At 41.3% G+C, this 18,696-nt stretch overlaps 1 protein-coding gene across 2 annotated transcripts in view; it reads right to left on the minus strand.

Annotated features, from left to right (window-relative positions):
• The window catches only part of tle2b (TLE family member 2, transcriptional corepressor b), a gene marked incomplete at its 5' end in the record, with an annotated part of 76,326 nt that overhangs the window by 23,836 nt on the left and 33,794 nt on the right, over positions 1-18,696 (minus strand). The window contains 6 exon segments of one of the 2 annotated variants that reach the window (XM_053430053.1): positions 2,242-2,295; positions 3,906-4,046; positions 7,318-7,334; positions 8,944-9,121; positions 11,474-11,548; positions 13,282-13,344. In XM_053430053.1, the coding sequence (XP_053286028.1) occupies positions 2,242-2,295; positions 3,906-4,046; positions 7,318-7,334; positions 8,944-9,121; positions 11,474-11,548; positions 13,282-13,344 (528 nt within the window). 2 annotated transcript variants of the gene reach the window in all.

Raw genomic sequence — 18,696 nt, forward strand, 5'->3', positions numbered from 1 at the left:
AAAACGAGCAAGCTAAACAAAAACTCAACTAAAGTGCTGTGTGTGTGTGTGTGTGTGTGTGTGTGTGTGTGTGTGTGGATGAGTAGAGCTGAGATTGTTTTATTGCTTTTGTAAAAAAAAAAAAGGCAAATTCTAGCATACTACTGGAGCTCCAAACTCTCAACTGTGAAACCTGCGGCTTTTCTTGGCCTTTGAATTAACGATATGTAAAAAATCAATAAAGGATACCGTGGAGGTTTTTTTCCAGCACAATAATTACTTTCTGACATTTCATTGACCAAAGAATCAATCTACTGATCTGAAAAATGAAGATGATATGAATAATACAAATGATTGTTTCAGCCCCTCTAGTGTGTAACATTTTGAATAAATGAAATAAAATAATAATTACTGCCTGCAAATTAGCTCAAATAAAATAAATGAATTAATCAAGTATGAGTTTATGAAATTAAATCTTTACTGAGTCTGTTAGCAAAGTGGGACCGCCACTCTGACCCATTTCAGGGGCCGGCGACTTTGAAAGATTGCGTCACAGCGACTACGCTGTCCCATTTCGAAGGCTGCTACAGATGCGACTGACAAATGTGTCCTTCCATCCCTGAGCAACAAAGGCTCCAACAGGTTGATCCTTCTCGGGGCCAACATATCCCAGGATTCATTGCGCTTCAGTGAAAAACTGCTTTTCAAAGAGATAATGTCGACGGTACACTGCGACTTGTTAGGTTTCAACTCAACCAAATAGCGCAGTAACTGTGAAAGAAACTTAGGGACATTAAAAGTTTCTAGTTGTGTCCAACTGAAGCTCTGTTGCTAGGTGACAGCGTTAAGGGCGGGACAAGCTGGTGACGCAAATTATGGAAATCCTCATTCGGTTTGGTGTTCGCAGTCTACGCAGCCCAGAGGAATTTGGACACAGTTCTTGTTTATTCCTCAAGCTCCTGCCCTCACTTATGTTCTGGTTACTTTTTAAGTAACCGCGCTGTGATTATTGACACTTTTTCGGAGTTACATGGCGTCTACACACACACACACCACACACACACACCGACACACACACACACACACACACAATTCACCAAAGGGCAAACTTTCCCCGACATAACCCACAATTGTCATATTTTTTTCTGCTTTTACACCAGACAGGTTCTTCTTTTGTGTGCAATATTAAAACAGAAAGAGGAAAAGGACAGAAAAAGGGCAAATCCCTTTGAAAAAAATACCAAGGAAACTGAAATGAAATATATTTGTGACGTAAAATCAATTATAAACTTCAGACACTTGCACACACAAAGTGAAATTGAACTATGGACAGTCGGGGTTATGCAGAGGACAGAGGGTGATTCCAAGCTGTGCCAAGTACATTTATAGTTATTCCCGCGAGCAGCACTGGCCCTCCCAACGTTAGATTTATGCTTTATTCATTTGTGTGCTGCAGCACAGAAGCCCGAGAACTTCTGTCGGATAAAGGCGGCTTGCAAAGAAATCAAAGTCAGTTTTTGTAACAACAAGCAAAGTGTGAACTCTCTCAGTGTGTTACATATTTTCCAAGAGGAGGTTATGAGTAAACACTAGTAGTGAAGGTGAAATATTATGACTTCAATTTATGAAATCCAACCAATAAACGAACTAACCCAAACCACTCAGGTTATTTTCAGATTCTGATAGACAGATTTTAAATGATCAAGTGTAATTTTCTGGCTTTGATTTTGAAATTCAGTTGAGCAACAACCTTTGCGTGGGCTGCACAATTTTTTTTTAAAGTTTTGTTTGTCAAAAAAATGTATACAAACATACTTTTAATTTTAGAATTTTTTTTAGAAGTATTCTCATGACTCTTAATAATACTTGCTAAAAAAGACAGCTGAGATTAAGGTGTTCACCTAAGACGTTAGCAAGATGCTTACTTAAACCTGCACCAGATATGGAGCAACGTTTCTTGCCACTCGGTGAATACAATTCCAAGTCACTCTTGCTTTTGCTCAGATTTTTTGGTCCACTACGTCCTGAGCTTCTATAGACGCTAAATGCTGCAAAGTATTCACTAGCTTGTCGCTGAAGCTGCTATAACTCAATAGAGCTGAGGGGAAGAGCTCATTTCTCTATGGTTTCATCATGAGCAGTGACTCCTTTCATATCCATTTATTAGTGTGATCAATTGTTAATATAAAAGATAAATAGATTATAGCCACCTTTAATTATAAGGATGTCAAAGATCATTTCAATAAGACAAAGGAAACTCACCTCATTGGAGACGTCCACCACAAGATTGTCTTCACTTTTGTCCCCATCACTGTCCTGAGAAGCACAGCAGAGAGAAGAAGGTTAAAAAAAGGAGGATTTCTCAATATCTATAGAAATAAGATGCATTTTTCTCTTTGTTCCCTCACATTCCCCACACCGCATAACGAATGCACACGCAGAGAAGTTTAATAATGAAGATGTTAACACACACAGACGCACAAGTCCACACAACTGGTCGATGATGATATCTGTGACTACTCTTTGCTTCCTTCTACTGTCTGTGCACGATGCAACATTTAACAAAGATACGGTAAACCACAGATAATCTTACCAAACATCTCCCTCATGGGAGAACTACTTCGATCGGCCTCTTTCTATCTCATTGTCACTCACTCACACACACACTGTTGCTCTTTCTCCATCTATGGCACATTTTCCCTCTTCGTCTAGCCACGTCTCTCTATCTCTCGCTTTTTCTCTCCCTTTTTTTTTCTGGGGCGAGAACGATGGCACTTAGTCACCATGGCAACAGCGCTTTGATGTGATCATGGCCTGATATTCCTATTGACATCAGTGTGGAGTGACATCAGTACCCTAATTATACGGAGCCATAACAGGGCTAGGTCTACTGCCTATTCCTAGAAACAGAAAACACAGAAACAGACAGTGGGAGAGGGATGGAGAGAGGAGGGTGACGACATTTGGAGATGAAAAATGGAATAAAAACGAGAATAAAACAGGAAGAAGACCAAGAGTGAGAGGGAAAAGCTGGGAAACTGAGAGATGATGATAAAGAGACAGACAGCGGTATAGAGGGGCTGAAGGCAAACAGAGAGGAATCGGAGCCATAATGTGGCTCGAAAGGCAGGAAGAGAGGAAAAACATTCGGAATGTGGAAACTATCGGTGCTTGTTCTCGCTGTGAACTAATGTGAAGATTTGGACTGTTGCTGATGCCAAACTAATTTAGCTGGAGGCCGTCCTGCACAGACAGACTCCCAGTGTCAATCAATCCTGCAGACTGGAGACACACAGCCATCTAATTCATTACAGCTATCTGCCCTGGCCGTCTCTCTTCTGGCATTACATCGCCTCTGGCTCCCTGCTCTTCCCCTTTGGACCCATCCAAACCAAACAAGAGTCTTGATTGGCTGCAGGGCCACGAACCCCATGTGGCCTATAATGTCATAGACACACATGCACACACATACATGCTTTGTCAGTATGACTTTATGTGAACTGATTTGCAAACATTATGCAAACATACACACCAATAATTCACTCACAGCATTAATATGAATTAAGTGAAGCATGTTTAAAAGGTTTTAAACTGGATGCACCTACACACGCATCCTTTAAGGATACATCCATACTACCACGTCTTCATTTGAAAACAACTACAGCCATCAGAGTTCACACCAGCGTTTTGTATCAGCTCTGTAGCAGCTTGAATCCCTGTCCACACTAAGACGTCTGTAAACGCATATCAGATGACCACTCACGTATACTGGACGTGCGCATGCCAGTGGGAACAGGAAGGCATGCACGCCCCACTGGACACAGGCACTGTCGCAGCTTGCTGGAATAATTGCTTGCGTTTTTAAACAAAAAATGTGGTATTATGGATGTAGCCTTCATTTATCTTAATCGTTTGAGGAAACATACATAGGAGTGTGGTTGAAGAGGCTCTTTGTCATCACAGCGCCTCCGCTTGGCCTCAGCTCCTCCCTGTGAGGAGGAGTAGCCTCCTGACGGGCCCTGCCGCTCCTCAGTGGGCTGACTGTCTGTTGATGACACTGACTTACTCTGGAGAGAGACAGGGACACAAATGGAAGTATGAACACGCCGTGCTTCAGTTATCACGGTAAAGGCAGGCAGTGAAAATTTGACATGTGCGTTTGACTCAAAAACACTTTACATCTTATTTTTAGGGTTAGGGTTAGGGTTAGGGTTAAAAAACACAATCACTCATAAGCCCAGGGAAAGACCAGGATGAGTAAACAGGCAGAATTACACACTTTAACAAAGATCCCCATTAAAACACACACGATAATACACACACAGCAGCTTACTGCAGGTACAGCAGACGTAATCACAGGTTAAGACGCAGCCACAGAAGCACACAGGACACAATATGAAGCTTATTAGTGCTCTCCCCTCCCACACCAGCCCTTATGTAAAATATGACTCTCATTATAAGGCAATAAAGCTGTGCAGGCAAATCTACACCACAGCCCGGCCCGGTCCTCGGGATTCAGAGAAGCCGATCAAGCATTGTGTTGTCTTTTGCGTCGGGACAGGGGCCAGAGGTTCGGCAAGGGCCACTTGTCATTCTCTGTCCCCATGTGGGCAGGACAATAACAGTGAGGGCTTAACACACCAATGACTCACACAGGAAGGAGCCCACGGGGCCGACAGGAAGGAGCGCTGACAGAGGAGAGGAGCAACTGCACAATGGACCTCAGTGCAGCTCAACAAACTTCCCTCTCTTCTTTCTTCTCTTTTCTCGCTTCTCCTGACTTCCTCTCGCTGTCCCTTTTCTTTTTACACCCCCCCCATTTAAAATTCCAACGTGTTCTACCCGTTAGGGGCTCTCCGACAAATTCCGATTGATATGCATCTCTCCCCAAGCCCCTTTCTTTTCCCCTCCCTTCCCAAAACACCGTAATGCTTGGCTACGTTCTGCACCAACCCCAGCTCATGTGAAAACTATTTTCCTGGTGCTTAACAATCAGCATTGGGTTTGGCAATTAAATTATGCTAAGGGTTTCAGCGTGAACAGAGAGCGAGAGGGATGGAGGGAGAGTATAGAAAGTGCCGCTCTTAAATTTTCATTTTGCAATAAAAGCTACAACAAAAACTTACTGGTATTATTAAACCTATACCTCCTTATTTTTTTAGTTTTTTTCTTCTTTAGTTTCTCTCTTCTTTCTTTTTCCAATTGCACTCTCCAACCCCCACCTCCTTCGTTCCTTCCTTCCTAACTCTCTCTATCTCTCTCTGTGTAATCAACAGATATACTGATGATCGGCAGCCCTTCACTGCGGCCAGCTCAGACTGCTCACCGAGTAATCTGCAGTCAGAGAGAATAGGATGAGCCGTAGATGTCCACTGAATTTCAATCACCCCATTTGCACTGCATTAATTCTCATGGCGATTATCAGGGACTTTTAACTCCAGTGACATGAAATATGAGTAAAACCTGTGAGGCAAGATGAACACCTCCTCATTCTATGTTCCAGTGCATTTACTCAGTCAATTTGTCTCACGATGGAGCTGATTTTGTCCCTCAGCTATGGTTACCTCCAAACACCAGCTTCTCACATCCCACCTTCACACCTAATTAGAGAACTGAACTTTCTGTATTATTGCTCAGCGACTAACTGTAAATGGTTCCAAACTTTGGAGTTTTCATGTGACTTGAAGTTGGAATGTGGAAAAAAACCTGGGCGCTGTGAACAAAATGTATTGTATCTCTGTATTTATAGAGTTCAAACTACACTTCGTCACCGCTCTCTAATATTTGCATTATGTCAAAGAGCAAAGAAGAAGGATCATGTGGGACGGGCATATGAATAATTAAAAATATATGCAAATATGTGAATTGAATTGGCTAAAAGTCAGGTGTTAAGTGCTTTGGAGAGATGGACATGTGACAAGTTCACATTAAAAACTACTATTTAGTGCAGATTGTAAAATTATGTTTAAGTCTCCCTATGATGAAAATCAAGTTGTCTCCCCTCTGCCTTTTAAGATGAATTATATTTGTATTTATTTTAAGAGAAATAAGCAGTCAAATATTGTGAGTATTTCCCCTTTAAACTCCAGTAACCAAATGCAAGTCTGACATTGAGGGTCTGTGATGTCACAAACCTAAGACACAAATCCTGTTAACTTGTGGGTGGAGCTAAGTTGCTTGAAAAGGCTCCTCGGCTGCAGGTGGCGCCGTAAGGGTGGGACGACAGGGGAGCAGGGGCGGGGCCATATGGAATATTCAAAGATCCCAGTCACGAAATGAGTACGGAAGGTGTGACGGTACATTTATGCAATTTCAAGGCCATAAGGGGACAAACCTTTTGAATATGTAATTTTCATGAGTTTGAGTGAGTGTGATACACTACTGGGATGGCTCTTTAAATTGGTTGATAAGTGGTAATGTCAGCAACTTGGCAACTCACGTTCCAAACTTTTTGCCAACTTTCCAAGTTGTCGTTCCAAGTTGAGGTGACGTGCATATGAACTCTCCCATGTCAAGAATTTATTTTTCAGATTGTTATGACAATCTCTTCAGCAGAATGAAAATAAGTTTGTTTCTCTCTCAACAAAGAGAGACATGTTTTCACTTCATCGTCTTTCCCTGTTAACTCTGCTCTGAGTTTTTACTAGAAATGACGTGGAAATACAAAAGTGCGTAAGTAGATTGTGAAAAGCATCTAGAGGTCTGATCTTTTCATTGTTTCAAGCGGGATGAAAAACACTGTGGTTTTTGTTGTTCATGGGTGTCACTACACTGTGGGAATGAAATGATGCAAATGTATAATGATACTGTAGATCAGGTTCTGTTGGGAATCTTTCAATTGAAAAATAGTGGCATTCGCTGCTCAGTAATACCTGGTGACTTCTGTTGTATCTATTTTATTATTGTATTCCTTCTACAGACACTAACTGGTGTGTTTGGGGCATCATTAGAAATTAATTGGGTTTTAATCCTCTCATTTGTTCTGTAAATCTTGTAGATTACAGGAACATTTGTGACGCTGATAAACAAACGCTGGTTCATCCATTAACTCAGTTTGTACTTTCCACCAGATAAGTGGGAAACGCAGTTAGATCAGATGTTAGTGTGATGTAGAAAACCTTGAGAAGCTCAAGGTTGATGGCACTGAGCAGCCATTGTGCTGGTGTCAGAGCTGCTCCTGGATGAACTCCAGCAATGCTCTGCCCTTTTTTAGAGGCCATTTTACAGTGCGTCTCAATTTCCTTCAGTTTATCACTGTCTCACAAACACACACACACACACACACACACACGTACACACACAAATCCGAGTGTGGAGTACACATACACAGCTACTCACCCTGCTGGGTGCTCCCTCTGGGATGGGACAGAGAAGGGGAAGAGAGCAGAGTAGAGACAAAAGAAAGGAGAAAAGGGGAAAGAAAGAAAGTTTGACGTCAGTCCAGATAATAACAACAACATTCCCCTCGTCGGGCCAAGGTTAGACCGAACTGCGACTGCTCTTCTCTAATAGAGATACAGACCAACTATTGTGCTTTTCAGTCTCCTCTCCCCTGTTCCCCCAACCAGACAAAGCTCGCTGTCTTCCCCTGCTGCCTCTTTCAGCGCTCACTATCTTTCCTCTCATTCTTCATCTCGTATGGAGGAACAGAAACACACACACAGCTGCAGACGTGCAACGCTCTCACACAGATGCTTAACACGCCAATATGAACACACTGATCTCTTTATCTCTCCCCCTTTCTACTCTCATTCATTCCTCCTCTCTTTTTTTTTTAGCATTTTCTTTTTTCCTCTTTCTAGCTTTCGGTTTATTCATGAGAAATTCTCTCTTGGCTCAATGCCTGAAACAGAGCTCAAAGATAAGATATTCTATCAGGGTGAATGAAAGTTCATTGGGAGAAAGACTCTCCTGCATTTAGACAAGCGCCATGAATACGTCTTTCCATATTATGACAGCGATCTAAGGCAGGAAGTTCAAAATGAGTCCAAAAGGTGAGCTGCTGTACACATGACAAAAAAACTGCTGGCCACAAGTTATCTATAGTTTTACTCTGAATCTAAAACCATAAAATGATCTATTGTTATTTATTTTAATGCAGCTTTGTGCAGAATGTACAAAAATAAATTCAACTGGAATAAACATACTTGTATGTGCAGTAAAACAAACGTTGTAAGAGAAATGAAAGATCCCTTCACAAATTGTGATATCTTTTGCTTTCACTAGCCTTTTTCAGAAATAAACTCTGTCGCGTGTTAGCATCATCATAGGGGAGAACCCTCCGCAGACTCTCATGCTGTTTTCTCACATAGACTAGGAAGAGGATGGCAGGAGAAACTCTGGAGAGTTTCCATGTTCTCACATCCTCCCCCTCTGGATAATTTCAGGAGATTATCCAGAGTTCAGTGCGTGTCTGAAAGCAGCTTTTATGAGTTTGTTAATGTGCATCTTGTATTGAACTTGCAAAACATCTTCTCAAAAGGTTCAATGATGTAATTGATTTTCAATAATGAAACGTTTTGTGTCGACTGACCTGAAACAAATTACAGATTTTTCACTGCAGAACCACTTTGATTTACTTTAGTGCTGCAGAGTCTTGTAAGGAAAAAAACTATAAAAGGTTTAAAAGAAGAACATTTGAACTTTCTGGGTCTAATCCTGCGGTAAATACTCGACAGTTTCTCCAATAACAATCAGAATATTAATTAGATGAACTTTGGGTTGCCTTTAAACCACAGCTCTTGGTTTAAATGTGTTCTAGTTAAAGCCAATCAGGCACGAGTCCCAGTTATTAGTTTTTAATACATGAATATGTTTTCATTAATTCGATTTTAATAAGCAGTTATGAAAGAGTTTTTTATCCTTTTACTTGTCCTGAATATGTCCCCTGAAGGCCACCGTATCAGGACATTAAATCATGAGTTGAGTGATAAAATTAGGGATTAAAAGTCCAAAGTCCTTTACCTCGAAGATGTTCAGCGTCGAGGTGGTTGCGCTCATCTTTGGATGCAAGGTGGGCTGAGACCCCCAGGGCCCCGGTCAGCGCCAGGAGCCCCGATCCTCCCGCGCCCAGGGACAGGCCTGACGGGTGTGGTGTCAGGGGAATGCCGGGGGCGTGGTGAGACAGGTGCTGGAGCTGCTGCTGCTGTGGCCACAGGGAAAGGAGGGAATGGGGAGGGAGGGGGATTGGGGAGGGATTGTATCATATATTGTTGTTGGGTGGTTAGAATAGAGAGGGTAAAAAAAGAGGTAAAAAATGAGCAGTAAAAAAAGAAAACAGTACAAAAGGGAATTGAGAAGAGGAAAGATAGAGGTGGAAAAGACGAGAGGGACAGAGGAGGTGAATTTAATGAAATGCACATAGAGAGCTCAACAATGAGAGAGAGAGATAGAAATAGATTGATAGGATGAGCAATAAAATTATTTTTTAGAGAGGTGGTCACAAAGGATGAGAAAGAGACGTGGGAAAGAAGGGAAGGAGGAAAAGACATGTTCAGGTTTCACAGGGAAATTGGAAATGGAAACCAACAAGTGGAGAAAGTAAAGAGTGAGGCCATGAGTGGGATTTATTTTTCAAGGAAACGCGGGAGGGAAAAAGAGAGAAAGAAGCCAAGGGAAAACGCAGAGGGTAAAAGAGAGGGAAGGAAAAAATGTGTGAGTCAGAGAGTAAACGATGGGGAGGAACAGAAGGAAATGATGGTGGAAGCAGTGAAAATTGTTAAAGTATTAGATGAGCAGAGAGAGAAAAAAGAGAGAGAAACAAGGGTTAATGAGCGCAGGAAGGAAGAGGGAAGGAAAGTGTGAGGCACAGAGAGCAAAAGATAAGACGGAGCAAAAACAATGGAAGAGGAGAAATGAGGACAGGGACACAAAACGAGGTAGAGAATGATAAAAGATTACAAAAGGAGGGGTGAGAAAATCCAGACAGAATATGAAAACACAGAGGGGAGGGAGAGAAAGAGAGAGAGAGGATAAAGAGATAGATGAGGATAGAGAGAGAGGAGAGCAAAGAGACGGCTACAGATAAAGAAAGGCTATTATCCTGAGGGGAGCATTATGATGTGTTTTCATGTGTTGTCTTGTCAAGCTGGTGTGTAAGACACAAACAACACACACACACACACACACACACACACACACACACACACACACACACACACACACACACACACACACACACACACACACACACACACACACACCTTAGCAAAAAACGTGTCTGTGTTTAGGTGTGTTAGACACACACGCACACACACACACACACACACACACACACACACACACACACACACACACACACACACACAAACAAACAAACAGACACACATTAGTGACAGCAGTGTTTGTAATGCTGGGAGGAACAAAGGGCTTTAAGTAGACAGTAATGTGATCAGTGCTCTGACAAGCTCTGGAAAACCCCATCTACTGCAACACGCAGGAGCATCCCAGTGTCTGCATGTGTGTACCTACAGTGTGTGTGTGTGTGTGTGTGTGTGTGTGTGTGTGTGTGTGTGTGTGTGTGTGTGTGTGTGTGTGTGTGTGTGTGTGTGTGTGTGTGTGTGTGTGTGGGTGTGGGGGCTGCAGATTTAAGGGTACCAACCGAATTACATTGGTACTACAGAATACCGATTCGAATTAAATTAAACAGAGACAAATTTTGGAACCTGAGAGCGCAACAGGACATGATAACAAGTTTACCAGAGCAACACAACTGGGCTGTAACTCATGTTTTGGACATCATACTTTGAGTCATGTGATCTGCGCTCTGATGAGCTTAAGTGTTATTAGAATCGATAATAATCACTGATTTCTTTCGCCACATTGAAAAGAGGCCTGCTCCCGAATAATGTCAATGTATTTCTCTGTATTAACAGTTACTCATTTACACTACCAGCAGCAGGGGGCGTTATCAATTGCTGCCCCAAAAACGTAACGAGCATTTAAAATAGGTACGTTAAACAATATAAAAAAAACATGCAAATATATAGGGCTGTTCCTACAATGTGTCAATATGTCTTCTAGGTGAGATTTTTCTTCATATCTGTATTTTACAGGTTGTCGCACTCAGTGAACATTACCACCTTAAAACAGAATACTTCAAAGAACCAATTTTCTATTACATTTTCAGGAAAACACTTAGATATTGTCCATTAGCCATGTTCATTCATATCCTGGCATCAAAGGTTCCCAGCATTAGCTTCTAAAATAACACCTGACTCACTGAATGTTCACCATCGACATCACCGCCTGAGACACAAACACTAAAACATCAAGGGGGTTGTTCACAGTGATGCTTCACCTATTTGATGATCAATTCTTATGATCTGCATATTTATATACCAGTGATGAAATGATGTCATCAACCTTTCCTCACACCTCAGGGTCAGACTCTTTGGAATATGCTTAATGTGTGTAAAGGTGCGTGTGTGTGTGTGTGTGTGTGTGTGTGTGTGTGTGTCCGTTTCTGTTTTCATGACGAATGAAAGTGACTCACCCCGATAATGGCGTTGAGTTCTGCCATGGTGACCTGCTTGGCTCTCTCCACTGCTTGGACCACTTGTTGCTGGTGCTACACACACAAACACACACAAACACACATTAATTGTGTGTCAGGTCAGTAATCACACAGCAGGAACCTTTACAGGACTTGAAAAAAGTTTTAAAACACCCAAACTCTGCTTCTACAATGTGAATAAAAGTAATGTCTGGTTCAGATAACCATGGATATGGATAAAACACTTTTAAGGTCCACCAGTAGAAATACAACATTGCACAGTGTGTACAGCCTACATGTATGTATGCACTCACACATATGCAGACAATACATCCACTAGTCACTTATATACAAACTATAATCTCAGTTCTGTTTGCATAAAATCACAATGCGGTCGGTCACACATATACAAATATGCACGTGTACATGCACAAAGCACGTTGAGCTCACAGCATGTTTACACCATTGCACTTAAACTGATTAGCGCCTCAGACGATCAGTTGAATATCAGCTGATGTGCTCTTATAAACTAAAACGCTAATGTTGTTGCTAATATGAGTGGCCATGACATGATGCTGGGTGAGAGCTTTAAATAATCCAACAGCACAAGACACAAATAATTCCCTCATTCTGATACGTTTGTGTTCTCACAGATTTTTGTGCCAAAGCTTCAAAGTAAAAATGGAACTCAGCTAAATTTATCTGATTATGCAGAGAGATTTCCAAACTGGTTTTGGCCATGTTCAGTATTGATTCTTAAAGATATAATTTGGACAATAAGCCTTTATTGATACGACAGTTTTAAAGCTTAAAGGGTCAAAGAGAACGGGGAAGTCAATCGGCAAACAGCCAGAACTGAACCTGCAGCTGCTATGGGGGGGTTAAGCCTTGACATATTGGGGGCCTTCGCAACCAGGTGAGTCCTGGAGCCGCTGATGTGCGAATATTTAACGGAATTTATATGTTTGCTTTTATTACGCAAGTATTAGTGGACAGATTACCCCAAAACTTGGTGGAAGGACCCGGTATGGATCAGGGAATATTACAGTTTGATCCAGAATTTGATTTCAACTTAACTGAACATTGTGAGATGGGATTGTTTTTTCTTTTTTTACATTTTCATTGACTTCTCAGATAATAATTCATGGATCTTGATAAAAAGAAAAGCATGTTTAAAGGACAGAAATGTTTGAGTATGTGAAATTTGGTGCATATCCAAACAAAAGTCCAGTTATTTTAAGTGAGGTTTCTTAAGGGGGCGGTTTGGCCTTATATGCACTCTACTGAGTGAAATTCTTGTTTGTCTATTTAAAAGTAGCCAGATGTAATAAAGACACATTCAGTGAAATTGACGAAGGGTGTTGAAAAGCTTTCAAAAGATCTGTTGATAGATTTGCTTTTCGAAGGCGGAGGGTGACTTGTAGCAGCTACAATAATTGGGCTGAAATGCCCACCGCAGTAATTGACAAGAAAAGACTGAAAGCTTATGAGCTGAGTTTTCATTAATATGCAGAAAATTAAAAAGATCTGTATCAATAAGAAAAATATAATCTGTTGTAATCAAGATTTGCTTTAATATATTTACGAATACGACTTGATCCACAAATATTCTTTATTTTCTTCTATTTAATAAAAACGTCTGTATATATTGTAACTTGCTTTGCCATATATGTTATATTCCGGTTTATTTATTATCCTGAATGCAAAAAACTATATTTGAAGCCTGATGTGTGAGTGGCCCTCTCCTGACTGCGTGTGTGCACATTTTGTGTACACGTGTAAGTGCGTCTGGCAGTTGTGACACTCACCTCTTGAGAGAGGAAGGGGATGATCTGAGCACAGATGGCACTGAGACGCTTGACAATCTCCGCCTGCAATGGAAAGAGAGAGGAACGAGAGAGGAGAAAACAGAAGGAGAGAAGAGAGAGAGGGTTCATGATTATGTGTCGCCAGTACACAACGAACACAGAGCATATGATGCACCTTTACAGCACATTAGGCCGTCGCCGAATGAAAACTCACTGTTGATGAGCGACGGGTTTTGTCAGAGAGGAGAAAAACGTGGGAGTGAGGGATGGAGGCAACATTAGAGCCCCATCATCCTCATGTGGTCTTTCAGCACCATCACCCTCTCATTAAGCTCGCCCCTCTCTACACTTCAGTCATCAAACACACACCAACCATATGAAGGAACACACACGTGTTCACAAAGAGCAGAAGACCTTCTCTCTCCAGCTCTCCGGCTGTCACAGACACCTCTTCAGTGCCATTACATTTGTCCATTTCCAAACTTATAAAATCTATAAAAAAGCTTTATCTTGGACTGGAAATTGTGTAAAACATCCTGCTCTCAGGTTTCTTACCCTCGCACACACACACAAAAAAACGACACGTGGCAAACCTAATCACCATCCACAGATTACAGCCGCCTGCACACATCACAAGCACACACAAGCACATAAAGACATAAGAACACACACACTCTCTCGCTGTCACACACATGCACTCGCACACACAGGCACACACTGAACCTCTGCGGTGTGTCTAATTCTATCTGTCTGAGTGCCCTCAGCCTCATTTTGTTCTCTTCTTCACTCAGCCGTTCTCTCTTTTCCTACAACAGCTCTCACACTGAGCCATTATTACCCTATTCATCCTCTTCCTCCCATCCCTCGCCCTCATCTCCCTCCCCCTCCCTCGCTCACTTTGTCTCGTTTTCTCCCATCTTTCTATTTTTCTATATCATACTCTGTCTCTCCGTTTTAATTTGTCCTCCCTCTTTCCCCTCAGAAGGGCCTTCTCTACGTTTTTTTTCCTCCCTTTGTTACTTTGCTGTCACACATTACCACCGGCACACTCATATTCCTTTCAGTTTTTTTTTCCTCTCTCTATCTATCTAGCTTTCACCCTTGCTTTGTATCCCTCTATCCTCAGTAACACATGTTCCTGGCACTTGAGGATACTGGAGAGGATAAGAGAAAGACAGCAGAGGAGGAGGCGGGGGAGAGCGACACAGTGACTGACAGGGCTGTGTGTATCATCATATGGACGCTCTCACAAACACACGACATACACACACAAATGCAGAAAACACACACACACACACACACACACCCACACACACACACACACAAACAATCAGCCAACCTGTCAGTTAAAGCCAGTCTCATCATGACTTCATACACTAGCTATCACCAGACACACAACACTGTTCCAAGGACAAACACAGCCTCATCAGATCCTACATGTCAGTGTATGTATGTATGTGTGTGTGTGTGTGTGTTTGTGTGTGTGTGTCTGTGTGTGTGTGTGTGTGTGTGTGTGTGTCTGCTGACCACAGAGAGGGAAGTGAGAGAGCGACGACCCAGACAGAAGAATTTGTGTGTGTCTGTACTAAACTGATGTCATTCACAATAATAAGTATCTTTTGAAACCCAGATCAGTCTGCTTGACGCTACTTCATGCTGCTTTTTCTCAGTATTAGATTATAGCTGGAAATAAACCGAGGCACTCACATGGTTGACACATGGATTAATACAGTGTATACTGTCGTGCTTCACAGCGATAATGTTGGTTGACCTGTAAAAGTCACCTGATAAAGCCCTTTCGCAGACACGTCGGTATCTATGTTTATGTTTGATGATATGCACCAATGCTAAATACACACTAATGAGTATACCTTTCCGCGGCTGGATGCTGTTCTGTGCACCTTTATCATATGCATTGTTTTGATGTGCCAGCCAATTTTTAGACTATATAAATGTTATAGTTTTATCAACAATGCGCAATACAAAACTACACAGTAGCGCATCACAAATGTATGCTCGTCATATAAAGGCCAGTCATCAAGACCATGCAGGAGAATCTTAGTAAGTGCAGAGCTGAGAAGCTTTTAGCAGTCTTTTTAGGTTGGTCTTGAAAGTGCTATTGGAGCTGCAGCCCCACACCTCGTCTGGCAGGCTGTTCCATTGATGCGTGGCTGTTACAGAGAAAAGGCTGATTGTTCCAAATGCAGTGCGACTAAATTGTAAAAATCTTGCCATCACAGGTTCCCTTAAAAAAATAGATCTGTTCCCTGCGGCTTCAAGTCTGAGGATTGGGAAAGATTCTCTCATCTGTTAAAAGTCTCTGCAGTCTGGTAAAAATTCAATCAGCACATTGCCCAACGCTGACAAAGGCCTCCAGGATCAGTTGAATGACTGTGCATGAACAGCATCTTTAGAAATATTTCAACACTCAAAAAGTGGAAGGCTCACGATCGATGAAGAGTAACCTTCAATGCAAAATATGTGACTCCAGGGAGAAATGGTAAAACTGGGAATTTACAAGGCATGCAATACACACATACCTTTGATTCACATATACTATATTGATTTTACATGAACTGTCCCTACCCCTTCAGGTTTTTCTCCAACTGTACAGCATCACCTCAGGCAGGTCAAATGACGTGGCTTAGTTTTGGATAGAATAAAAAGATAATCCAACAGAGGTGGAGCTGGACCATATGTCACAACTGAACAGAGACACAGAACTGACCTGAACAATGTGTGTCTATTAAGCTGCTTTCATAAACTGTTTTTAAAAGGTGGCCGTAACTCTGAATGAAAGGTACACAAATAAAAAGAAATACAATATAAGGAAAAAAGGCTTCCAGTGTGGATTTCATCAGGATTCGCTCTATTCTATGTTACTGCGGAAGACAAATCAGCCATTTTGCAATGCTTAAATGAAATCCAACAAGAAGGTCTCTGAATATCTCAACCAAAGCTAACTGTGCACTTTATAACCATATATACATGCATTGAGATCACATGCATCCGGATCAGAACCAAATTACACCTGTTCATAGACATCCACACTGCCTGATAAAAAACATTTTCTTGTAGAAATTCACAAATATGTTGAAAATGTTTTAATTCTCAGACGTTAAAGAAAGGGGGAAAAAAATCCTGAATCTGCTTCCTTATTTAAATCCGCTAACCTCTTTCTCGGTCCATATTCCCCCCCAGTTAGCATCCACCAAGTTTCAAGGGAAATTGATTGAGTCGTTTTTGCATAATCCTGCTAAAAGACACTCAAGGCAGCCGCGAAAACAAAATGTCCTTGGCTGAGGTGAAAAACAACTTTACCTAACACAGTGCTGGAGTGATTAGTTAATTACTTCGTGGATCATCAAGTGATTATCTTTATTCTGATGTTGATTAATTTAATAATAATTTTAGCCACAAACAAAAACAGTTTTTAAAACTAGAAGGGCACATGGAAAGCATATTCTTCCAAGGCTTTATCTCGCCCTGTTAAAGAATGAATATAATAGTACTTTATGGATTTGCCTTTTTATCCGCATGCACTACAAAATGTAGTGGGCTCGTCTTTGCTCCTGTCCCTCGACTCCGCAAAATGTCATGGAAATCGGTTCATTCATTTTTGAGTAACCCTGCTAGCTGACAAACTAACAAACCCAAATGCAAAACATAAACGCCCTGGCGAGGTTAAAATGTTAGGATCTGCTTCCACTTCTGTGTTTTCTATGTTGTTGGGCTTTTGGCTGCTAATTACAATGTGTAGTAAGGTGCAACGAGAACTTGTGATTGAGCCAGCAAACCTAAGCTGCATGGAACTGCAAGGTGTTAACTCTCAGTTTGTTTTGCTCTGTTAAAGATTAATTATGATTCATTGTTCTTTCTAAAAAGTATTAATTAATACAAGTCAAGCCATGAATATTTTTTTTTACATGCTTCATAAATGTATAAGTCTGCAACACATCAGCATCCGAATCAACATTCTGGTTGCACGGCAGCCGGTGCGTTTTACAATAGAGTGAAAGTGAGCTGAGCTGAAGTGGTCCGAGCCGGGCCAGGTGTCAGAAACAACACAGCACAGTCTCGTTCTACAGCCCTGCCAAAGCGCAGCCACAAAGGAGGAGTACTGGCAAAGACTGGCCGGATGGAGGGATGATCGGATGGAGGGATGAATGGAGGGATGGATACAAAGGAAGAGTGGGGAGGGGGCTGGTCAATAAACACTTGAGGGCAGATTCGCTGCCAGTTGGCACAGGGACAGAGAGAAGCAGAGAAAGAGAGAGGCTAAACGTGAAACAGAGATAAAATGTAGATGAGAGAGAAGGAGGAACAGAACAGCTTTTTAATACAGAAGAACAGAAACCCCTCATATGATTCTAGGAAACCATGACAAAAGGATGGAGGAAAGGAAACAGGGAGAAAATGAAGGAGGAATAAACTGTAGGAAAAATGAAAGATAGTACCAGAGGCAGTCGGATGCTGAGAAACACATATCACACACACTCACACACGCATGCACACACACACACACACACACACACACACACACACACACACACACACACACACAGTATATCTGTATATACACATTCTAAAAGCCTATACCGTCTCTATGTTGCATGCATTTTGAATGAGTGAATTACATCAAGCAAACACATCTCCACACCTGTACTTTGTGTAAATGCAGTGACTGGGTATAGTTATAATAAAGCCTAAGAACAGCTGTTAAACATATTTGGATTTTTGTTTCTATCGAATAAAATAGGTGAAAAAATTTTGAGAGTTGCCACAGACTGATCCTTTAAAACACAATGCACCTCTGCTAGATTTACAGCAACAATTCAATAAAAAGAATAAAGCACAGAGGACATAAATATGGATACTAGTTGCTTTTTATAATGAGAACATTGCCAATACTATATGTAAAGTGTCCTTGACCATTCATGAAGCGCTATAAGAATGAAAAATAATATTATTATAATTATAATTAGGAGAAGTAGTAGTAGTAGTAGTAGTAGTAGTAGTAGTAGTATTAGTAGATCTAAAATAATGTTGTGTATGTTGCACAGCAGACCAGTGATTGGAAATGAAAATGCAAAACACAAAAATCGTATTTGAATCTAAATCAAGTTAATGGTTTAAACGTGAGTGGTTACAGCAGCAGTCTGAGCTGAATTTTTTGCTGAACGTCATCAATGAATTTTGACTTTTTCTGCATTAACTGCTTAATCATAAATGATCACAAAGAAAAACTTCCGACAGAATGTATCATAAAAGTTTAGACTTAAAAGTAAAGGTCATATTAGCTGTTACTGCAATAAATCGTTTCCTTGACCCTACATTTTGCACCTGCAGTCATCTGTCACTCATACTCACATACATGAGAGTAGAAGAGGCACCAACCCTCCGCTCACTGGAGCA

Source organism: Pleuronectes platessa, chromosome 9 (assembly GCF_947347685.1).
Source record: "Pleuronectes platessa chromosome 9, fPlePla1.1, whole genome shotgun sequence".
In the NCBI taxonomy this organism is placed as follows: Eukaryota; Metazoa; Chordata; class Actinopteri; order Pleuronectiformes; family Pleuronectidae; genus Pleuronectes; species Pleuronectes platessa.